General features: G+C 33.6%; 2 protein-coding genes across 8 annotated transcripts; both read right to left on the bottom strand.

The window, feature by feature from the left end:
• Nucleotides 1-1,065: 1,065 nt before the first annotated feature.
• Nucleotides 1,066-9,512, bottom strand: LOC132696244 (aquaporin AQPAe.a-like). 5 transcript variants are annotated; one of them, XM_060660968.1, is made up of 7 exons: nucleotides 9,372-9,512; nucleotides 8,133-8,332; nucleotides 2,004-2,170; nucleotides 1,795-1,938; nucleotides 1,528-1,740; nucleotides 1,382-1,462; nucleotides 1,066-1,328 (listed from the first exon to the last, which is right to left on the bottom strand). In XM_060660968.1, exons 2-7 carry the CDS (start codon nucleotides 8,320-8,322, stop codon nucleotides 1,197-1,199), a joined length of 927 nt encoding a protein of 308 aa, XP_060516951.1. In that variant the 5' UTR covers nucleotides 8,323-8,332; nucleotides 9,372-9,512; the 3' UTR covers nucleotides 1,066-1,196. The 5 variants fall into 5 exon arrangements, with proteins under 5 accessions (XP_060516951.1, XP_060516950.1, XP_060516953.1 ...); XM_060660967.1 differs by lacking the exon at nucleotides 9,372-9,512 and adding an exon at nucleotides 8,995-9,209 and having other exon boundaries at nucleotides 1,067-1,328; XM_060660970.1 differs by lacking the exon at nucleotides 9,372-9,512 and adding an exon at nucleotides 4,933-4,984 and having other exon boundaries at nucleotides 1,067-1,328; nucleotides 8,133-8,224.
• A 2,225-nt stretch (nucleotides 9,513-11,737) lies between these two features.
• On the bottom strand, nucleotides 11,738-24,989 carry LOC132696246 (putative mediator of RNA polymerase II transcription subunit 15). 3 transcript variants are annotated; one of them, XM_060660974.1, is made up of 8 exons: nucleotides 24,773-24,989; nucleotides 24,574-24,716; nucleotides 24,403-24,492; nucleotides 24,100-24,345; nucleotides 23,871-23,995; nucleotides 23,357-23,809; nucleotides 22,763-23,305; nucleotides 11,738-11,867 (listed from the first exon to the last, which is right to left on the bottom strand). In XM_060660974.1, exons 1-8 carry the CDS (start codon nucleotides 24,781-24,783, stop codon nucleotides 11,862-11,864), a joined length of 1,617 nt encoding a protein of 538 aa, XP_060516957.1. In that variant the 5' UTR covers nucleotides 24,784-24,989; the 3' UTR covers nucleotides 11,738-11,861. The 3 variants fall into 3 exon arrangements, with proteins under 3 accessions (XP_060516957.1, XP_060516955.1, XP_060516956.1); XM_060660972.1 differs by lacking the exon at nucleotides 11,738-11,867 and adding an exon at nucleotides 13,236-14,132; XM_060660973.1 differs by lacking the exon at nucleotides 11,738-11,867 and adding an exon at nucleotides 13,990-14,251.
• Nucleotides 24,990-25,067: the final 78 nt, after the last annotated feature.

Below are 25,067 nucleotides of genomic sequence, written 5' to 3' on the forward strand. Positions count from 1 at the left end.
CGCGAAACAAATATTGGGTATTTTTCTGTAAAAACTAGCATAGAAAAATAGAAACAAGTATTTTAATTTTATTTGAGTTATTGTCGGTATACCTTAAGTGAACGCTAGTTTAGTAAGTTTGTTCAACCTTAATTCCATCCCATGAACGACACTTTTTCTGTGATAACTCACTAACTTTAATTCCCGAAAAGAAGAAGGAATAGAGAAACTGTAAAGGCAAAACACTATATTGTTGTGACATATAAGTTTCGTAAGCGAACTTTTAGTCACAATTTTTATTAATTAATAAAAAAGTGAGTGAAGAAATTTATCAATATATTGCATAGTATTCTTTCTACGACCACTAATTTTTGAGAACATTTTTATTCAAAACAGCGCTAATACATTCACTGAGAAACGTGTGTAAAATTACCAATTCTGAATTCTTGACAATTCGGTGGGAGGCCGGATTCTAAAAATATATACGAAATAATATATTTTTATGACAACTACCGAATTTTCATTTATGAAAAGGTTTTGCGTAGTAATTCTAGTTTTCTTCCTGACTGAACACCTAATTAGTCTTGCCAGTGATGGGTCAGGGCTGCATTCAGAACTTCCGATTCTTTATACCTGCCCGTCTTCCCTCCACCCCTGTATTCTTCCAGATAATTCGGATGGGTCTTTGGGATCAATAAATCGAGCTATCATTATTCCTGCATTGCTGTTTATACTGTTAATGGGACTTTCCTCTTCTAAAAAAATTCTACATGTGCTGTTGTCAACAACTCCCATAACATGGAGATGCTTTTTGAAATATCATGGATGCATACAAGCGGCTAAGGCTGAGAACCCACCTTTTTTGCAAGCCACGTTAACAATTTTTCAAAAACAACTTGACAGTATGCCCTCAATTCCAATTCAATTTTTTACTTTTTATTACAGTATGAAATAAGTGTGATTTAATAATTGCAACACAAGGATTTTAGAAACGCGTATTTAAAACTTCCATAAAAAAGCCTCTTGGTCGTGGGCTATATTGGAGATTTGTATTGTGGGAGCAGATAGGAACAATATTCCATGAAATGAGACTTCAAAACTAGCAAAAATAGTTTTATTTTGTGCGCTCGTAGCATTGAAATAATTTATTTTTTGTAAACTTAAAGGCATTCATACTCGCTCTACACATTTACATGGACATAGGAAAACCGAGTTTCTCACGCCTTCTCTGTGATCATTTCTTCTAACTGGGTACCGTCGTACTCCTCGGGTTCCTCTTCTTCCGCGAAAAGGTAACTGTACAATCCGCATCCTAATATGGCGCCGACGTTTGGACCAACCCAGTAGATCTGAAAATTTGGCGTGGGTTACAAAACACCTACAAAGACCTCGTTACATTTACCCAATGCGCTGAGTAGTCCCTATCGAAAAATGCGGGCGGAAAAGACCTGGCAGTGTTCATGCTGGCTCCTGTCAGAGGCCCCTATAATTAGAAAGTCTTCAATTTAACAAAATTGGCGTCAATGTCACCAAAATTTAGATACTTACGGCTACCATGGATATTGCTGCCACAATGAACCCGAATCTGGCTGGGGTAGAGTCTTGTTTCTCGGCATTTCTCTTGTCCCACACCCCGCAGCATACAAGGATAAGTACACAGGTGATGATAGTCTCAATGGCTAGGCCTTGCATCGGCGTAATAAGGGCATGCGGTTTCGTTGCGCAGAAACCAGATACCACGTAGTCTTGCGGCATCAGCACCTGTATTTCATTTTATGAGTTATCGGTCTAACTCAACACTCGAACCAAACTCACCCGTAAGAGAGCAAATCCCAAAAGTGCTCCCAAAAACTGGGCCACGATATAAACCAGTCCCATCAGAGGAGTTAACATTTTAAATATCACAGTGCTTATTGTTACGGCTGGGTTGAGGTGGGCACCCGATATATGGCCGAATATCTGGAAAGCAAAGTATAATTTATTCCAACATCATTTGCTTTTAGATCGCCGTGGCCTAAGCTTACCTGAATGATGAGCAAGATGACCAAACCGAACGCAAGAGATGACATGTGGTGAACAGCTGGAGGGTTGTCAACCTGGGTGATGCAGCCCATACATCCCAAGAACATCAACAGGGTTGTCCCCAGAAGTTCAGACAGGAAGTTGACTACGTACTGTTTCTTTTGTCCACCTGGCAAAGTATTCTGTTAGTCGATTTAGAAAAAGGGAATTGTGAAAAAGAAAATGTTGGCGGAGGATGGGATAAATTCAAAAGAATTTTAGTTGTAAGCATGTTTAAAGCGAAGAAATATATTACAAACATGTGTGATAAAGCAATAAAATGCAATTTTGATTACCAAGGTGATTAATAATTTATCAGTCACAGGTTTCGACTGACTCCAATTACGCATTTAAATGACAAGCAATGCTTAAAATAATAAATACAGAATTTATTAGAAGTAGTTTTCCATATGGTTAAGGTTAAGATCCTATTCAACAGTCGCCATTGAAAATTACGGGAAAGCACTTTAAGGGACGTAAAAAACCGTAAAAATAATATTTTATGTCAAATAAAAATATATTTGTAGTTAAAACTATTTTACCAAACAAATGAATTAACACATTTTATAATTAAAAATTCAATTATTTATGTAATACATACCACTTAGAATTTGTTTAACCAAATTTAAAAATTCCATACGGCAATGAAAACTTTTCACTGACGCTACCACTTTAACAGTGAGTGCGGTAGTGCATTTTATTTGTTATTGATTCATGAAAGCAAATAACCATTCCGCATGTCTAATATCGTATATTTAATAATGAGAGAGTGTAACAATATTTTTTGAATAACTATCACTATATCTATCAGTTTCGGATTTCTTTTTACTTGGATGACTTAAAAATATGTCCCTTATAATCTAAACATTTAGATAAGCATGGCATTCTATTCTAATTGCTTTTTTTGCACAAACCACTTTCCAGATTTAGATTCGATTTGATCAAAAGTCAATTTAATTCCATTTAATTAATTGCAAAAATTTGACACGCGCCGATATTCACTATTTTGCAATGAACCTTTTTTTAAATCTTTTATCAATAAATATCTGTGTCAAGTTTGACTAACGATTGTCAGCATGGTTGAATGCAGTTAAACGTTTTACTCAGAGTAATTGTTGCTTATGAAAAATACATTAAAATCTAGCTTCAGCAGAATTCGGCTATTTATTTAAAATAAGAGAAATAATACACACGCGACATATTTACCAAAAAATTAACCGCATGTATTAAATTGAATCCAACGGCTATTATCAACAACTCAATTTCAATATTTTATTACACGAATAATGGGGAAAAAATGAAAATTGCATGCTTTCTAATTTTTCAATTTAGATTCTAAATATTTTGTGGAGAAAAAAATGATTTCTTTGATTTGCTTGTGTCCTAGCACCCCCTATTATAAGCTACATTAAAATATGCAACGATCTGATCCATTAGCCACAGGGAAACAGGGAGGAAATTTGGGGAAATACGGAAGAAATATGGGAGAGCTTACAATAAAACAGGAAATAAAGCGCAAATCTCTGAGAATATTGAATATGCATGCCCAATTTTGCTAGACAGAATGTATAGGCAATTATTTCTATACATTTTTGTAAATTATCCTTATCTTACTTTTTAACGACCTTTCATTGCGATGCCAAACTAGGAACAACAAATTTCGACGGAAATGTTAAATTACATTTTCAAATAAAAATAAAATTATTTTAAAGTCAAATGTCACAATTTTAAAGAATTGGCCAACGAGCTATCACTGGAAACCTTGTTTCCTTTATTATCCATACCTATCACTCGATAGCCACGTATTTACACTATCAAATTGAGCTCATTTAAAGCATACTCCTGAGATAAAAAAGGGTGGATCAATTTTTGCTTAGAGTTTTTTATTTAGTGGACAAATTCTTGTCCAGTCTGTAACATACTTAATTACTTATTCTCTGGGTAGTAAAAATGGGATGGTAACCTTTAATGATAGTTTTATGCTTTATTTTCGCCACTGTAAAATTTTCGAAAGCGCCCAAGTTTACTGAAGTTTTTTGAATATTAATATAACAATATAAATCAAATAGGCTTAAGCAAAGCAAGCAAATAAAGCCAGTTTTTCTATAGTTTGCACATTTTCCTTCTCATATTGTGTAGAGCTAGACCATTTTGTTTCTTAATCTAGTAAATAGTTTTCAGAACACCCACAACGACCTACTTTTCACATATTGTGACTGTTGTTTCAGCGGGTTATTAATTTCGATCGGGAAAAATGGATAACGGTGTCAAGCGTTTGGCAAATATTTGTATGTCCGTTAATGGTGTGCAGAATCTTTTGTGTTGCGACCAGAACAGACGACATTATCGCGATTTTTCCCCGCGTGGCTGATGTTCACTGAGTTGCCGAAATCAAGTTTACAGTGGAGTGAACTTTTGAAAAGTTGAACACCCCAATGGTGCAGACATTATTATATCAATCGTTTCAGAGAGAAGTTAACTTATATTTAATTAGCAATCTAATCTAAGTTAGACACGGGTGTATACATTTATTTACATTGGTATTATACAAATAGGTCACAATAATATAGAGGTTGATCAAATTTTTCTATCCAAGTTAAAATGTTTTTAGATACAGATCCATGGTTTCGTCAGAGTTTAATAGAATAATTCGTTTTCTATGTGTCTATTTGAGATGCATTGGGTATCATATATAAACCTTACACCATAGCCAAAAGAAAGTAAATTTTTATAGCTTCATTCCAAAACTATTCCATAACCAAAAACAATTTGAACTTCGCCACCTCGAGAACGTACACGAACAATTTAAATAATCCATACATTTAAAAGCAGAATTTGTGACGGGTGGACGATTAAACGGAGTGAAATTTTGAAAAAAAGTGTCTCCCTTACCTCTTCCCAGGCCCATTTTCGAGAGCGACGGTGCCTAATGCTGCGAACACGTCTAGAGATAAAACAGCAAAATGCGTAATTTGAAACCAACAAGCGCGAGAATCACGATAATGAATTTAAATGTCAATAATCACAGAAGTGCTTTTAGAAAATTTATCTGAACCTACTCCAAAATTCCGACAAAAGCGTGTACAGAGTGTTAGAAATATCTGTCTGGCTGGCGGGAAAAAAATTCTACGAACACTTATATTTTATTGTATAACAATTGAACTTGCCGTATATCGGAAAGACACATTTAGAAGCTAAATTTTAGTGAAATTAACCAAAAAGTAATATCGGCATTCTCACTATTACAAAATTGCTGAAAAACTGTTTCAAACGATTAGTTAGGCGCTTTCCGATAAAATACTCCATAAAAATCATTTCAAAATTGGCCTTCATTCTTTTTGCAACACTACTACTACAGAATAAGTGAAAAAAAAAAAAAGAACAAGAAAAGCCAAGAACAATGTCTGCCTCTTCATCATTTTGCCGCAGTAATAACTTTTAACAGTACGGGTAGTACAAATTTCGGAAGGAAAGACTATTTAGGTCATGACGACTCATCTTAGCGTTAAAAATACTTAATACCTTTTTAAACGTCATTGCTTGAAAAAAGCGCCATTAAGGAGAATGCAGATGATTTTTTAAGAGATATTTTTTGGTAATTTCTGTTAAACATTTTTAATCGAAAACTTATTCAAATCGGTATGTCACATACAATTTTTTGAAAAAAATTAGTTCACCGACCGATACAAACGTAAAGGTCGATTATTTTGAACACCCTGTAGGCACACTGGCGGCGCCACAGTCACATTTAGTTAAACCAGAATCACTAAACTTCAACTCGACTCACGTCATCTGTAGAAAACTGACCGCAAACACTGGAACACCATTTTCATCCAGTAGATTGTTTACAGCAAATAACGTAGATTATAATTGTTATCAATGTTTGGATCCGAAAAGGTTAAAAAGCCATAAAAGTATTACAAAATTGCAAAAATTCAAGGCATTATCTTCATTTGATAACGAAAAAATAAGGCAACACTAGTAGCTGCTGCCGATAGGCATTCGGGAGTTAAGCCCGCTTTATCGCCGGAGATTATCCACTTAATTTAGTTTTTTTTTTGGTTACGGTTTACCTGCAAAAGTTTCCAAATAAATGAGGTTAATTTTATAACCAAGTTACAGTGCTTCAAAGCGAAATACGGATGCAATTTCTAAGCAATAAGGTAGTCGTCAAGGCCAAAACACATTTTTTGGACACGAAGAGAAGCGCCCTGAAACGGAATTTTGTAACCATTGAAGAGTCAAACATATGCAAAGGAGAAGAAATGAAATAGCGGATAATGGAATTAACGGCGAATTTTGAACTCTTTTTCCGAAATACATTGACATCGAAATAATAAGTAATTGCGAGTCAACTTCCTAGAAACTTTGCAATTTCAAGGCATTGCACGAATTTCGTTCTATGCGTTATAGACTTGATCACTCAAATTTCCAAAATAATTTAATAAGCAGAAAATCACAAGAGCGCAACTAAACACAAATGTGAAAAAAATAATTAACTTCATAGACAGTGATGGAAGTACTCGACTACCGGATCCGAAGTGGAATAGCACCATAGGGTCCGCAGCCATAAAGATTCAAAGTGGTGCGAGTGAGTGAGATCAACACACTCTGAGGAAGGGAAGAGAAGTGCCCTGAAATTGTTGTGAATTTTCAGTGAATATTATGCGAAGAGGAAGAAATGCAAAAGCGGGTAATAAATAAATAATGGATAACTGCAGTTTTTTTTTAATTTGGCTCGTCTAAAGTAATTTCAAGACAACCGCATTCGAACTTTGCAATTGGCATTGGAGAAACTTCGTTATTTTTTTTATATTCCTAGTCACTCATATTTATGTAGATATTGACCAAGTACCAATACAAATAAATTTGATAAATATTAAATATTAAATTTCAACAATAATTATTAAGCGGAAAATCACATTAGCCTCATCGATAGTGACGTAAATACTCAAGCACCGGATAAGGTTAATCTCCGAAAGGTTCGAATACTAACGTACATAGCGTATTAAATATTTTTAAAATATTAATTTTATTTATTTAAAATTAATATCAAAATTTGTCTCCGATTAAAAAAAAATCTGGGAGTTTTGTAACCTGATTAACAAGATCAAATGTAACCGTATTTATGTAATCAAAATATTTATCAAAGAAGATATTCCTGTTAACAATTTAAAAAGTAATCCTTCTTATAGTCAGCTTTTCAATAACCCTCACACTTAAACTTGTTACTCTCTTCAAACAAACTGAGTACTTGGTACTTGGTATTCAATATTGAGTTCTTCAAAATACTTGATATATACGTCCTATTCGCATACGAACAAAATGAACGCGAATCTGAGATGACAGAAAACACAAACAGACAAATAACAAAATTATTGCTTCGCCTGTTAATCTACAGCACAAGAGTCAAACTATCGGCATGCTAAACATTCGAAAACAGTCCTGACAATTCACAAAAACGTTTTAAATTAGGACAGAACAGTGAAAACTATTGTAGCGAGCGAGTCGAATGAACTGAGCCCGGACCAGTCTGCATCGTGAGAAGGCGTTGGGTTCTATAAAAGCGAAGCGCCCCCCGCCAGACCCGTCAGTCGAAAAGTAAAGCCAGCGCGCAGATGTAAATAATAAAGTCATATAAGAAACCTTACATAAATTATTAGTTCTGTTGTAAAATCTTGTAGAATTCAATCCTAGTTTAGTTAGGTCCATGCTATAATGTTGGTAGAAAAAGGGGAGATGAAGAAACATGGCGGCAAAGGAAGAAACACGAAGAATATGTTTATTTTATTCCTTTAAGTGTTTATCAATAGTAAAGTAATTAATAAATATTAATGTGTATCTAGTGACTTTATTATTTTGGAAGAAACAAATTTTCGGTTCCACTAAGTTTTACACAATTATATAACTATACGGTGTTGCGCGTAAACATGCCTGTACGAAACTGTTTTGTGTTGGCTTTGCTTGAATCTAAATGCAATACATTCAAATCTCTACACCCGAAACCTTATATGAGGCTCACAAAACTATTAGGCAGCAGCAAATTTCTAACGCAGACTTCGATTAGCATTCTTTCTTAGACACCAAGATACCTTTTGATTCGGTTTTGCTCGTTTTGTACATTTCCGTCATCGGTTCATTTTTGCTCCCCGCTTTGTCCCGTTTGGCGCTGCCGTTTTCGTCCAAATTGAGCGGGTTTTCTCGAAAACTCTTTCGCAAGCCGTCCAGATTTTTAACCTGCAGTAAGACCTCATTCGGAATCTCGTTGTTCTGACTTGTCATTACGGAAACGCTAAAACACATGTTGGAAAACACAATAGAACATATCGGCAGCAAAAATGCGAGTGGTTCAAACTGTTTACTATATATTCTAAGTGATCGTGACCAGACTTTAAACATATAAATGGGCCATTAAAAGGAGGAAAACCTAATCGCACTAGTTAAGGTAATAATTTTCATGTTAAATACGTTGCCATAACAAGCTGTCGAAAAACTGAATACAGTGTCCATAAAGGAGGATTTAATACTATTCAACTATTATTCTATGCTTGCTTTTTTTGTATTAACTTTAGTAACTTTATCGTCAGTCACGAAACATAAACAGCACAAACAGCGTCACTCTAAACGCCGCTAAAATTTTGTCGTTCTCGCTCGCTTTCTATTGCTACCCTTTCTTAGCAGATAGTGATAAAACGCGTACGTTAATAAATTGAGAATATTAAACAAACAATGATATTTTCCCCCAAAAAGTGGAATTTGTGTTTTGGTCTTGATTTTTCAACAAAAAAATAAATATATTTATTTTACACTATGTGATTCATTAATTGTCGAATTACAAATTTGAATTGCCAACCTTGGCATTCTTGAATATGTTTTGTCCATACAGAATGAGCATTTTTATGGACAGTGAGGCAAACGAAATGGGTATTTAAATAAAATTTAAATCTGACTTACTTCGGAAAACTTAACCGCAACTACGACACACACACATACAGGTTACATCAAATTAAGTGTGCATGTACAAGAGAAAGTTTCAATGCCGGTTTATTGACACTGCAATGCAAAATACCAATAAGGGTCATCCGAAACCAACCGTATTGAATACGGCAGAGGTCTTTTAGAACCACCACTGCTGAACATAACCGAGGGACAAGACCAATCTTTTAATAAATTTACAGCACTTATACTCCCACCAGATCCAATAGCAATGTTATCGTTTTGCGTGCCAATTACGGGTATTTCTGCATCCGTCAATAAAAAAAATGCACGGATCCACATTAACTAAATTTATTGTTATACAATGTCAAATATATATAATTTAAATTGCATACCGTAGGTGGCGAAGTCATTTTTCCGGTTATCATAATCGGCGTGACTAATTTCCGGGTTGATAATACTAATTTCTATGAGAATTATTATTTTAATAATAACTTTACTCCACTTGCTTGTGGATCAGACAAACAATGTGCGCGAATCAAGGCACTGTATTGATCGATTCGGTATAATTCGAGAAAGGGCCATCTTTGGAAAGCGTTGTGGAAACTGCGGAAAATGCAGAGCGCTACATTCAAAAAGGGGCAAATAAAAATTGAAAATAAGTCGTTAAAATTAAGAACACAACGAACACAAAATTAACAGTTTCGGAGCCACCCTGAAAATCATAAGATCTAATCGTATTTATATATAATTATATTTTATACTATTATACCAAATTATTCAAAAATATCAGTTTTTACTATTTACTGAGTCTCCTTTTAAAGAAAATACGTACTCTAGATCAGTATTGAACCACTCCGAATCCGCTATTATATAGATTTATTGTTTGGTTTTTTCCGATGTTTATTTATAATGAATAAAAAAACTTTATACTTACCGTCAAGCACTCGACCAAAGCAGGGAACCGTTCAACAACAAAAATTGGTTTTCACCAAGACCGGTTTTTTTGCGGGTTTATTTTCAAAATTGACAAATTTAGGTGTTTTCAAAGGACGAAAGCGAAATGCGATCTGTTGACAATTTTACAAAGTCACGATCATCTGTCTGAATTGGTTCGTGCACCACTCGGTTTAATCTACAAAAAGGTACTTTAAGTTTAAAACTTTCATCACGATATAAGAGAAGATTTCCATTGTTCGACAATAATCAAATTTGTCGTGATCTAATCAAAACCTGGTACGATCAAATAAAGACAAAAATTATATGATATTTTTTGGATTTCCACTATTCTAATGAAATTTACTAAATCGGAAGTAAAGTAGTAAAGTAGAATCCAAAGATAAAATATTACGAAAGTTGATAACTTTATCCAGGCTAGTTCAAGAATTTTTCATAAATTTAGAGTATTATTCGAGTATTACAAAAACATAGACATCATAAAAGCGAAGTTGAGTTATACTTCCCCATTTAACCTACAATTGCCATATTATATTATATGACATGAAATTACTTTAGTTCTAATACTTAAGTTAGTTAGATAGTTACGCCAGTAAAATGTACAAATTTAAAAGCAAAGCAATATAAAAGAAGATAAAAAAACGTAAGAAAAGAAGCCCATGTCAAACATAACTAAAGAAGAAGGGTGACATAGACATCATTAAAGGCAAAGTTGCAGTTACACTTCCTCATTAAACATACAATTGCCGTATATTAATTATTTGATATGGAATAGTAATAGTTAACAGAGTCCGTAAAATGTACAAATTAGAAAACAAAGCAATACAAAAGAATATCACAAAAAGGACAAAATAAACGAAAGAAAAGGAGCCCATGTCAAACATAACAAAAGAAGAAGGCTGACATGCGCTCATAGCAATTCATATGCCGTGATTACAGGTCAACTGAATTTTTGAATATTTTGTAAAAAAAAAATATTTTAAGCCTAAGAAAGATGATTATGTTATAATTTAAATAAATGTGATACGAAAACGATCTCATAGTGATGTTTTGTAAGCATATCTAAAGTTTTTTTTTTTTCAAAAAGACAGAACGCAACTTTTATTTTATTAAATAGTACTACACTATGGTAATGTCGCCTATTCTCCATGTTGCACCAATGCCCCAGCCATATCGTATTATATCCCAATCAAACATAGACAACATTTTGTCTATAAACACGCTCCAGAAGGCAAGGATCGCCATAGTATCAAAAAAAAAAAACTCTGATAAGACTAAACTATAACATAATGATTTTTTAAAGTTATGATTTAAAAGATATTTTTGTCTGAAAATAAGTTCAATGGCTATTTTCGCGCAGCTGGTGACATGATTCGAAAATCTTACATCAACATCAAGCAACCAACAGTCCTAGATTCTTAGAAATCATTGAGCACGTAAGAACTTCGTTAGTAGTTGCGAAAATATTACTTCTAGGATTTAGATTTCTATTTAACTAGTCATTTGCCTCATGGATGCTCTCTGTTCGAAACTAAAGGTACAATCGAGTATGATCATCATGTTTACTATAAATACATTTATTAACATACTTACCTTAATAGCTCCACATATGGCTGCATAAATATCAATACATCAAAAATCACTCAATCATCCAAAATCAGTTCCTTTCTTTTCTACTACCAAAGTGTGCCCAAATAATAAAAAATGGCTGAGGTTTGGATCCTTCATAAAATTTAAAATTAATTGATCAATCCAATTGCTTAACGTTCAAATAAAGTTAAGAGATTATAAAAAAAATCGTCTACCCTGATAATTCTCCTTATATTACTTGTTTCACTATAAAAATACAATAAACATAAATTAATTTGGAAAAATTATGCGCCAAGATTTAATACGATATTCTTGAACTATACGGCAACCTCTTCCCGTTAAACCTGGAAAAAAAGGAGACTAATCATATTCCAAACCAGAACAACCCTTCCCATATATTTACGCTTTAGATTTGCACGGTGTTGTGACTAAAAGTAGTAGTTTCGAATATGAAAACTTATTATTTATATTTGTTTACTTATATTTTATTTATTATTTATTTAATTATTCTATAACTGCAATATATGTTGGGAACCGATTTTTTGGTATACCAAAATCGATTCTTAAATCGCGTACTTTTCCAATGATCAAAAAACAAAATTTAATTGCGTCAGGGGACCAATAACAATATACACTTAAAACCCACTTTATTTTCACAGAAAACAACTTTTAGATAAAACGTATTTTTGCGCATATTACTTAAAAATGTACTACGGTCGCATATTTGTAAAACAGAGCATCAAAATTATTAAACACGAATTTTATTTTCCGTTTTATATAATATTGTAAAAAAGTTGAAATTATAAAGAGTAAACAAAACGATGGTAAAAATGTCGCTTCTACATAAAGCTCGGCTGATACAAATACAATAAAAATTATAAAACTAAAAAAGAGGATTTGAAACTTACTCTAAAGGCAATAAAATAAAATTTACATACATAATAAACACAAATCGAGCACTTGTGATTCCCGTGATAGTAAACAAAGCTAAATATATATTTAGTCCATATTTCTAACATACTTACAAAAATTAATATACATCTAATTGTTGCCCACTCAATTAATGTATACAAAATACATAACAAATTAAATTTGGTGTCCAGTTATATGATTTTACGCAGAATGATAATCTGAATGAAAATTTTCTATTTTAATTCAAATGTTTATTTTTACGAAATATTTCTAATAATGTAATAATTTCAACGACATGAAAGTGAACAGAGAGAATTTTACAATAAAGCAAGCAATTAAAAAGCACATTATTGGAAAGATTTTGAATATTTGAAGGGTGATTACTAATAGCAATCAGTAACAAAGAAACTAGCAGCAACGTGAATTGCTATGATTTTTACATAAAATTGAGAAAAAAATTAATTGACTAGCAGATCCATCTAGAAGCAAAATATACTGTTACGTTTTTTAGTAGAGAAATCAAAAGTATGTTTATATATATATATATATATATATATATATATATATATATATATATATATATATATATATATATATATATATATATATATATATATATATATATATATATATATATATATATATATATATATATATATATATATATATATATATATATATATATATATATATATATATATATATATATATATATATATATATATATATATATATATATATATATATATATATATATATATATATATATATATATATATATATATATATATATGATGACACTATATTTTTGAACTGGGACTGGAATCCTGCATCCGACTGGAATGCTGCAGTGTTCGAAGTGTATTCGGAGCGCGAGCATTGAAGATGCTAAGTGAGATTTTGGCGAAACGTCTGCAGGATTCCAGTCGGAATTTGTAAGGACTCATAAATTTGACATATGTACTGGATTAGTACAATAGTTCGAAGACATACAACTTCATCTTCAATAATTTTTCGCCACTTGTACATTTTAATACATCAAAATATTTTAATATTACTACTATACAATGTAAGCTAAACTAACAGAACAAAAAAATTTTTATGCGGTGTCCACTTTTATACAACTTTACATAGAGGTGCACAAAGCAGTGCATTCTAAAAACGCTGTAATTATGATATATACAGGGCGTCTCTAAACACTAACGCTACGATACGATATAGCTCGGGAAGATATAACTAAACTTCGTTGCTCCAAAACTTAATAGTAACGAAGCTACAAAGTGTCAAAACAAAAATTAAGTTACCTGCTATTTTTATATTTAGACTACGTCACGAAAGTTTGAATTTGGGTGATTTCTTTGGATGAAAAGTAATAGTTATCGACATTTTTCGTTGTATTTTTTGTGCCACACTGAATTTCACTTTTGTCGCCGGTACAATAGGTAGTTTTTTTTTTATTTCTAAAAACTAAAAACGGACGTTTTTTTGGAAAGGCCCATCTTGTAAAAGTGGACACCCCGCAATAATATTGAAATGAATGTTTACACGCTCTCCGCCGCGGGCATGGCCGCTAAACTAACTTCAATCACAGAAAGATCAAGCATATGGCGCTGATATTTCTTAAAAAAGCAATGCGCCGATGCAACAGTTTCGAAAATAATTGTTGCATGACTTTCATTTCTATCCCTTTGCAGTTTCTGAAATGCAATTAAACAACACATTGTATAACACCTACTTTATTATTTACGGTAACTTTTTCTTCGGGAGTAACTATTCGGCAATAACACTTTCCAAAATCACGAATTCACGAAGGCCTCTGAAAAATTTGAAAATTTGAAAAATTTTAAAAGTATTGAGGCATTGCCGACATTTATCCTATTAAAAAATTGTTAAAAATACCTTAAATCAGATCATAAATATCTTAATGGGTTTCTTTAACGATATGACACGGCTTATCGACAACTCTCAAGTTTGTTATTCTTTTATTACGTGTACTCACACCCTCCAAATGAGATTCGGATAATAAATTGCACAGACATTATTGTACACTATGTTTTTGGTCGAAAAACATAAGCAAAAAAAGCCAGAACCAAATAAACTTTTAATCATTGCCAACGAAGTTTGTAATATTATCAGTAACTTTCAACAAAGGTTAGGTTTGTCACGCAACGAGCGGTGATTTTCCAAAAACCAAAATGGATCTTCACCGCTTAAAAACAGAAAAGGAAGACGAGAGAGGACGGCGAAGTAAAGGAAGGAGATGTGGAATTGTCGCAAACATTATTTCCTTCATAGATCCGCCAAGAAATGCCAATGCATTAAAAATTTATTTGGTTACCAGCATAGATATACCGGGTGATGTATTGCCGAACGGAACTTAGGAAACCCTATGTAAATTTTTAGGTGCCCAAATATTGGCTCCCCTGTATATTTGATAGCAAAGTTGTAATGTAACTTTTTGAAGGGGCCGGTATGATTAACTCATGTGCCCAGTCTGAATAGATTATAATACGCCAATCTTCAGATATTGAATTAAATATGCAGAATTGCCAAAAGTCAATACAACAAACACCAGCGAAATTTTCCACGACGTCAAGCTGGACAATGAATAGCAAATAAAGGTTGATTTACAATACGGACATGCACACTTGGTTTCACACATTGAAAATAAACTAAGTATGCAAGTATATTAATATGTTTTTCTTATTATCAAACTCATACGCGGCTCTTAAGACTTCCTTGTCCCTTAAAGCGTTCTTTAAATAAATTTGACCCTTGAGTCTTGTATTAAAAATAATTAATAATTATAATAAAAATGCCGTTACAAAGCATTGCTAAAAATAAACATTACTTTTTAAGTAAATGTTCAAACAACCCTCTATTAACAGTTAAACAATATCTTAGGCGATCATGACATTTATTTCTAACATTGCTTAGTTGATATTATAAAATCCTTTCACATTTTAAGGAAATAGCGTTTTGTAACAGGTTAAGATTTTAAAATTTAACATTTTTATAGATTACACTTTTCAAGTGACCCCACAGAAGTCGTTCGGCGAGAGGTCAGGTGACCTGGGTGGCCAAAGGATTCAACCCTTGGGCCAATAATATTCCTGTTAAAAGTATTTCCCAAATACAACCATTAATCTGGTACCAGATTTCCTGACCTGCGCAAACTTCTTCTAGTGCGGGTTTAATTGGCCCACTAATATGATGTCCTCAAATTCCCACCATAACATTTATTTTTTTGGGGATATGCATTGTCCTGGCTCCAAAAGCGACAGGTTTCGACATTTTGTTCGTTGTTGAGTGTGAATGTAAATGGACAACAATGACAACATCAGTTAAACAAGTATTGTTTTTAAAAATCCCTATTCTCATTTGCTTTTTCCATCGCTTCAAAACAAAATACCACTTTTCTTTCTTCGTCGCTTTTCCGGAGCTCTTGGTGCTTTTCGTGTTTATAGGTTTGATGTTTATTTACAGCCTGCCCAAAAATTCATTTTGTTTTCCTCCACTTATTATCGCTTATTAAAATTTATTCAAACTCGGCACATGAGTTAATCATACCGGCCCCTTCAAAAATTCATAACATTGGTATAAAATGTACAGGGAACCCAACATTTGGCCACCTAAACATTTCCTATGTTCGATTCGGCAATGCATCACTCGGTATAAAGACGCTGCCTATGCTAATAATGGAGAAACAAGCTTTTGAAGCAACGATGAAGAAAATGTTGTGAAGGGCAGGGTGCGCGTGAAATCTCGTTTTCAACCAACAACTCCTATGATTTCATACCAGGCAATCACACCTAGGGGGGTACCATAACCAACATGACCACTGTACTAATAGGTTACAGTTTAAATAGAGCATTTTCAGAGGCGGCATTGTGTCAAAATATGCCAACATATCGTAAAATCGTAAAAAATGAGTTAAGTGTGTGTATGGTGATCGCTGTTTGAGAGGCATGGGCAAAAAATAATTCCCTTCTTTACGAAAATATCACCGCCGACTGACGGTCACCTGACTCGGTGAATGTATTCGCGGGTCGTTGCAAACTGTATGCAGTGGGTTGATAAACTTCAGCAAAGCAAAATTGTATTTAAAATTTAAATTTGTATTTTATATATACTATTTTCTACTGCCTTCTCTAAAATACCGCAAATGCTATAATGTGCATTTGTCCAAATCACCCGAGGCACCGGCGACGAACACCCGAAAGCGGCCGAAACATTTATCCAAATAAAGAGGGAGGTTTAGGCGAAGACATACAGATACAAGCACTTTACGTGGGGGAAATCAACTCTAATCCAAGGAGTCGGCTCGTACAATGTTGCCAAACGATATTACTAAATTGGCTTTGTAGATTGGGAAATATCAAAAACTATAATATTAACTTGTCCAAATGTGATTAAAGAATTTATTTTTTGTCACCACTATTTCAAATATTGGACAAAGATAAACAAAGATGTCAATACAAATAGGAACAAATAATTCTCACTTTACTTCGGTTGTCGTGAAATGTGAAATGAAAATACCTAATGGGAAGTGAAAGCCTAAGCCAAACTAAATAATTTGTCGTACTTTAAATATTTGTCTTTTAATCTTTTATTACCTATTGATAAATCATATTGCTTATTGGATAAATTTAAAAATGATCAATAATTTTAGCTATGAGAACAATTTGGCACACGTTTTTATTAACCTTTCATGATTCGTGATAATCGCCGTATGCAATTTTAATACAATTTTACTATGACCGCAATGACTTATTTAAAATAATTGAGAACCTTTAAACAAACACATTTATGATAGGTTTGGCTCCTTGATTAATTAAAATGCAACTGAATCTTCTAAGCTGAGTCACTATAAATATTATCAAATAGATGTATTTTAAAAACATTCTAATGTAAACAAATCATAATTATTCTCTATTGAGGAAAATTCATTCTCCACGTAAACGCTTTGCTGGTCTCCCTCTCGCGGTGCTACGAACGCTCCGATACGATTTGGACAAATACGGCCACTTCGTAAGTAACGACCCACGGCTGCGAGCCACTTCAGACATTTCCGGGATATTACCCACGGGTTTGGGAGTGATCGGATGTTTTCGGACATACCGCTCACGAATTGAAGTTTGACGTTTTTCAATTCTAACCCAGTCATTAAAGGTCACTCACGTGAATGTACTCGTAGAATAAATGAGAGTAATTCGGAATACGGTGGTAATGTGGAATACTAAGTTATTGAAGCTATGCGTGGAGTCATATCGTTAAATATGGTATAAACTATTAGTTTAGCCTGTATTTGGCGGACAACTGACTGTAGTTATTGTGATTTATGGTAGGGGGCAAACACATGTTTAAAACTCATTCTCGCGTGACCAACTTTTTTAGTGGAATTAAATCGAGCCCCGAATTTTGTTTTTAAATTATCATTAGTTGGGTCTTCAGGTAAGTAAAAGTATTAATTTTTTTAACAGATTACGGCGTGGACTTTCATATTGCTAATTTATAACACTATAAATGATGCAAATTTGGAATATAACTTCGAATATTCGAATATGACCTTAAAATGGAGTCCAAATTATACGGATTAACTCAAATGAATATAAGTAGAATAGCTTACCAATTATATGTTAGAAATAACATTCCAAACCAATTTAATTCGAATGCAGCTGGCCGATATTAACTAAAAGGGTTTCTATCGCTAAAAAAAAATAGTCTGTCTATGCGGAAGCCAAGCGGTACGCCATTCGCAAGAGCCCTTGGTTTCCTAACAGAACGTAGTCTACTAATCAAAGAAGTCTGCACCTGACCGCATTTTCAAAATGAATGAAATAGGTATATCCATAGTTCAGAGTAAATTTCCAAAAATAATTGTTTGACGCGGTAAACAACATATATGAGCCCAGCTGGTATATTCGTGCCAACAATGTTTATTTTTTCAAGGAAAAACATGACAGGCCCTTTAATGAGAGGGGCACCTCTTCATTCAATAGGCAAAACACATCCGTCTGCATTGATTCAAACTAATTTAATTACAGAGTGGTTCAGCACTTTATTGAATATACAAAATCAACTGAAAAGTCGAATTTTTGACGGGGATTACAGCCACACAAAAACATAGATATTGTTGACAGGGCAGGGGATAATCACGTAACCTTATTGTCGCCACCTCCTCATTGTACTCAAAAGTGCATTTGGGCAAATCATTTATGGCACCTTTAAATTCGTATTATAGTACGCATATAGCTTCGTGAAAATAATAATCCTTTGACTGCAAATGACATTCTCGAATTGTTTGGAAAGGCGTATCGCAAGCCTCGAGCCGGCAAAGTAGAATCCAACAATTTTGAAGTAGGAAATATTGACCCTTTTGACAGACATGTCTTTCGTCCGACCAATTACCCCACGGAAGAACAATTACATCCGAAGAAGCAGAAATCGAAGTGGACCAAACTAAAGAACAGGGAAACCGGGTCCATCTTCAAAGAATGTTTCCACAACACAACAGTGATTATGTGACTCTCGTTTGTAAGCGAAACTCTAATAGAGGTCGAAGAGCAACAAAATCAACAATTGTCGGTAGTTCTCCATACAAAAGAGAACTTGAGGAGGTTGCAATGAAAAAAACATCAAATAAGGTGGTCAAATTATTGATTGAGACTATTAATAAATAATAAAAAAATAAAAATAAAAAAATAATAATAAAAATAAAAAGAGGCCAGAAAGGGAAAAGAAAACAAAAATCGGAAGACCTAGAAACAAATAGTTTAACGCAAGCTTAAATATTTCAAATTCCTCAGAAGAATTTGCTTCAGAATTCGATTTGGACAGACAGCCGGAAGATCAAGAAACCAAGTTTTTTCTCTAATGGAATATGTAACGAAGATGCGCAGGGAGAGCAGTGAGTTCAATGCCTCACATTTTAATAACAGGTGCACTGTGAGTATGCTCGATATGACGCCGGGATAAATGTGTACGACTACTGTAAATAATCTACTGTATTTTGTTTTAATAAATGTTTGGTTACTTTTTTAACAATGTTTTTGGAATATTCCAAATTAATTACATCTTACGTGGACAGATATTTTCGACTTTTTATTATTGAAAAAATTAACTAACTTCTTTTAAATAAATACGTTAACTTTCTCCTATGACATAGTATATATGAAGATCCAAAACAAATTATTTATTTTAAACCAAATAACCAACACTTAATTTTTTTGCCAATTTTGTTGAAATCACTATTCCAAAATAGCCTCATTTCTCCTACTCTTTGACAAAAACTAATGATTGTAGAAAAAGAATATTATGCAAGACGTTGATAAATTTCTTCAGTCCCTCGTTTATTTAACACTCACTGCACTAAAATGAAGTTTATAAAACTTGTTGCATAATATACTATTCTGACTTTTTATAAGCCAGCAAAAAAAAAAACACCAGCCAACATCCAAGAGACAGTAGCGTAAGGTTGGGGGCTTAATATAACACCGAAATAGTTTTGGAGATATGCACGCGCCGAGTCATATATGATGTGCTTATCTGTGAATAGATAGTAGAATCTCTCGATAGTTTCACCCCAATAACATGACAAACCTGAACTGCCGAGTAGTTACTTCACTTATAAAAAAAAATACTACCAACTACCAAATATTAACAACCACAGGAATTGAACCAATTATTTCCGAAGGATGAGTATGAACCATCGCAAAATAAAATGAACGGAGAAATGTAATCACAAAAATCATTTCAAAAAATCATTAAAACCATCCTTTGAAAATACGTTTCTTGACAACCCGAGACTAAATTGACGCTGCAATTTCTTCACGTTTCGTGCGACTAAGAGCACTAGTTACAAACGTCAAAATTTTCGGTAGACAATTGTTGTCTGTGACGAATGGAAACGGCGAATTTTGCAGTTTTCGTATAAAAATTATCAAATACAAAAAGAAAAAAACATCAACAACGTACATTGACTTCGTTATCTTCGGCGTTCGCGTTAGTAAATTCGTATGTTGCAAAATTTTAGCGTTTGGGAAGATTGCAACATTAAAAACTGAGCAAATGATTTCACAGCCATTTATTTATACATTGTTAACTATTTTTATTTAAAAAAGATTATTGCTATCTTTAATTATTATGAACGTCGATTAAAATAGTTCAATAGTTTTTAATTATTAATAGAGACAGAAATCCCTTTCACAGCCATAGTTCCGACTTATTTGGTACAGTAAAACCTCTTAAAAGCAACTTCAAAGTTGTTCAAGTGGAGGTTTTAATGCAATTACAACAAATCAATTCAGGACTGACCTATTATCATCATATACTGCAGTATTTTGAAATTTCACTTAAAAACTTTTTCAGTCTGTTTTACAGCAAAGTATGATTCGGCCAGTAGTTTTAGTAGCGATTTCTTCATACAAGAAAATAATGGAACAAGAACCTAAATTTCCTAACTGTTCCTGTCATTCTTGGTAGTTTTATCGTAAGACCACACTTTTTATACACTTATCAAAATCCCTTAAAATTTTGAAATAAGAAAAATGAGATTCGGGTCTGGGGTTTTCTAGTTTCTCTATGTATTATTATTAATTTTTTAGTATTCCTATGGACTAATCTTAACTTATGTTCACTTTGCGTTTTTTCTAGTTTTAAGAGATTTTGATTAGCCTAGCTTAGAACACCTGCCATTAAACTACATGGATTTCTTCACATTAGGAATTCAACAAAACTGATATCACATCTATTTGTTTTCAGAAAGAACCAAAAAATGTCCCAGAAAAATTAGACACCCAGATTTGTCCTAAAAGACCCAAATATTTATGTTTATGCAAAATCGTTAGAACTCTGAAAGTTCAGACCTTCGGAAGTAAGTTTTGCTGTAGACAATGCACATGACTTAAAATTTCGGAGCGTAAGAATAAATATCGCGTCTATTATAACTAGTTTACAAAATTATTTTATACCGGTTGTCCCAAAAGTGGTAACTGTTTTTTGTGTGTGTTTTTTTAATGTTATGTGTTATGTCAAAAACATTTTCTGGATACCGTGGATGATAGAAGTGCGCGTTTATTGCAAGTTTTTAAAAATATCGATATTAGTCAAAAATGTAACTATATGAAGTTGTATATATAGAACACTACGAAACAGGTAACCTAAAAGTTTGAAAGGTTTTTATTTGATTAACATTGGTAGCATTCAAAGAATTTAAATTTAAAAAATAAGAACAATTATTTTAACTAGAGAATACACAAAAAGCAATGTTAATACATTTGACTCCTCTGGGACAACCTGGATAACATTTTGACCCTATTTTCCTATATTGTACTGCACATTTTTTGCAGCAAACAGTAAAATTTCAAATCTGAAGAAATTAAAGCTTTTTTAAAGCGTCATTTAAGTTGCAGTGACCCTCTTATAAATATTTAGCACGAAATCTCGATTAAATCTTGACTTTTACTGATTTTTCGCGACGAACAATTTTCAATGTGCCTTCGAGTATATGACGTCATCACTTACACATTACATTCTAAACGCATTTTTCATACTTGCTTTTACATCTTCTTATGAAAATACACCTTTCGAAAGCGCAAAAGTTTAGTGACATTTTTCCTGGATATATTGCGGATTTGGCGATTTTTACTATATCAAACAAAATAATTTACGTTATTAGATAGCTTTTTAAAAGTAAAAAATGATTGCAAGCTTGTGTGCACTTCTTTTTAGACCCTTAACTGCCAACTCATGTGCGGTACAGGATAATAACTAACCTCACCTCTGTTTGAACAGAAAGAAAGATGTTTTTATTTTATTTTTATTAACAAAAAAACTGTTTGGCTATTATAAGTATGTAAAAGCTACAAGAGAGTGATAAATCCCAATACTAACAATGAATTTGAAACTCTAGCAAAAGACTAGCTCGGGAAATAACTCTGTCAAATAAATTTAAATAGCTCTTTAAAATTGTCAATCAATTATTAGCAAATGTGATGTTTCTTAATAATTAAATAATTTGAAATTTGAAACTTACAAAACATAAAGTATGTTGTGGTGTGGTAGGGATTTATTTCCCTATGACCCTCCATACTTTGAGTAAAAGACTTATTGAAGTTGTCACAAATGGGGAATGGTATAAATTTGTAATTAAAGATTAAATTCTTTACGTAAGTCATTTTCTACATTATCCGCTATTGTTAGAGTTAGCTCAAACATTACACACCAAAGTCACTTGACATAATTAGTTCGTCTCAAAAATTCAGTATTTGCGTCATCGAAAGTTCAATATACTACATCCGCGAATGGATCAGAAATATTTTCTTACCTGCACGTCTCCCATTGTTCTGCATATGGTAAGAATTTTCTTATTGGTAGTGCTAGTAGAGATATTCTTTATAAATACGGCTCTTGTATTGAGCAATGACTCATCTTTCACTACCACCCTATGATCTGCTAGAAAATTCGACAAATCTTTCTTCGGCTCGACCTCTTCCTCGGTATCGACTTGTTCAGGCTTGACGTTTACAATCCTCTGATCGCTCATATCATTATCAATTTTTTCCGCTTTCAACTTGGCAATGCTTTTCTTTTGGTGCAACGTTAACCGACGTCCATTCGTTAGCAAAATATTCGGAGACTGATTGTTTTTGGTAAAAGTTTTGGCCGTGTGAACCTGCTGGACATCCACTACCGTCGGAACGGGAGTCAAGTTTTGCTGATTGACTGCTGTAAACACCTGCATGTTGTCCCTTTGATTGAACTGTTTGCGTCGATTCTCTTTCCATCTGAGAACCTCGACCCTCTTCCGACGCTGCTCTTCAATTTTCTGCCTCAGATCTCTGGTTTGGGGATCTTCACTTTCTTCATGCTATAAAAGTAACAAAAATAAGAGTCAAATAACCAATATCGCAATTTTCACCTGAATGTTGGTGACAATGTTGACTGTGACCTCCTTCACAACTGTTGGTCGAGGCGCATAGTTTGAGTAAGACAAGTTACGGTTCATTGGATGAGAATGGGCAAATTGTTCTTCATTATTAAAGACTCTCCTTTTACTTTGCACAAAATTGCCGCCACCCTTGCGCTTTTGCATGCTAAACTGATTCTGTTGGTCTATATAGTTAAAGGGGGCCCTGTTTTGGTACCGAGGAGGAAACTGCATATTGTTGAAACCTTGTTCGGACCTGGGACCGTCGTAATCGCAGTAATTTTGATATTGCATTGGTGACTGTTGATAATCAAAATTTCCAGGTGGGGGAGGCTGAGGCTGCTGCATATAAACCGCTCTGTCATTGGAATGAAAGTGATTCGGATGCTGGTTATATGGGGGGTAAGGTTGGCTCTGGTCATGCCAATAAGGTGCCTGAGGACCCTGTAATACCATTGAAATGATGGGTTGCCACTCAAAAAAATTTTCAATGGTCAGTTTTTACCTGTGGCTGTATATGGGGATGATATAAAGGCTGCGGTTGTATATGCATAAGCGGGGCAGGTTGGTTAAAATGGGGTGCAACATGTGGAGCCCACTGTTGCTGTTGCTGCGGGAGATTATTCCAAGCTAATAAAAAGAAATTTAATTTCTTAAACTATCTTACCATTCTGAAATTAGCAGTTTCTTTTCTAATATTCAACTGGATGGAAAATATTTAATATAATACTTACGACCATTATCCACAGTAACAACACCCTGAAAACGAGGGTTAATCAACACTGTTTTGTTTCTGTTGTAATTATCAGAAACAGGTTCACTTTGGTTCTGATACTGTTGATACTGCTGCTGTCCATAAGAATTATATGAACCCCTAACGCCACGCCACTCCTTACTATTACCCTGCCCACTACCACCCTTTTGATAATTAGACTTGTGAAATGGCCTTGCATCATTTGAAGGTTTCAAACTTTCGGAATCTAAAAATTTATTTAAAATCAGTTCCAATATGAATGACATTATTGACACACACTTACAAGGATCTGGCGCAGTTATGAGTTTCCGTTCGGTGGCGAATTTATCTTGACGTTCACTCTTTTCCTCTTCATTTTCACCGGGTTTGGAATCTAATACAATGAATTACTTTCAATGTAGTCGAAGCACCAAATTAAATATGGCATGAGCTTGAGAAATGTGAAATTGCTTACCGTCAAGTGTTTCACCAAGTTCGTCTTCCACAGCTAACTCAAGTATATCTGTTTCCTCATCATCTTGTAAAAGGGCATCTTCATCTGCTTCTCCTAGGTCAGGATAGTCGGCATCATTATCATCATTTAGAAATTCCTCAATTCTGCCTCAACAAAAACAATATATTCCTCATTACTCAAAGCGAAATTTTCCACTTACAAATCCGACATATTTTATTAACGATGACTCCAACCAAGCTAATGAACCGAATTTCCACAATATTTTCGAGTTGCTACTAGGTACAGAGAAAAAACCTTTATCCAAAATGTTTTAACAATGTCGTGTGATTGACAAAACTTTATTATCTAGTCCCATTTGGCCATTTTGACCATATTTTACCAACATTTTTAACCTTTAGCACAGTTAACAGGCTTGACCTCTGATCATCCAAATACCAGCTACAATAGCATTATAGAATAGTTAATGGTAAGTTGTGGAGTAACCAAAATTAACC

The sequence above is a fragment of the Cylas formicarius genome, unplaced genomic scaffold (assembly GCF_029955315.1).
Source record: "Cylas formicarius isolate icCylForm1 unplaced genomic scaffold, icCylForm1.1 PGA_scaffold_1__22_contigs__length_36826433, whole genome shotgun sequence".
Taxonomy (NCBI): Eukaryota; Metazoa; Arthropoda; class Insecta; order Coleoptera; family Brentidae; genus Cylas; species Cylas formicarius.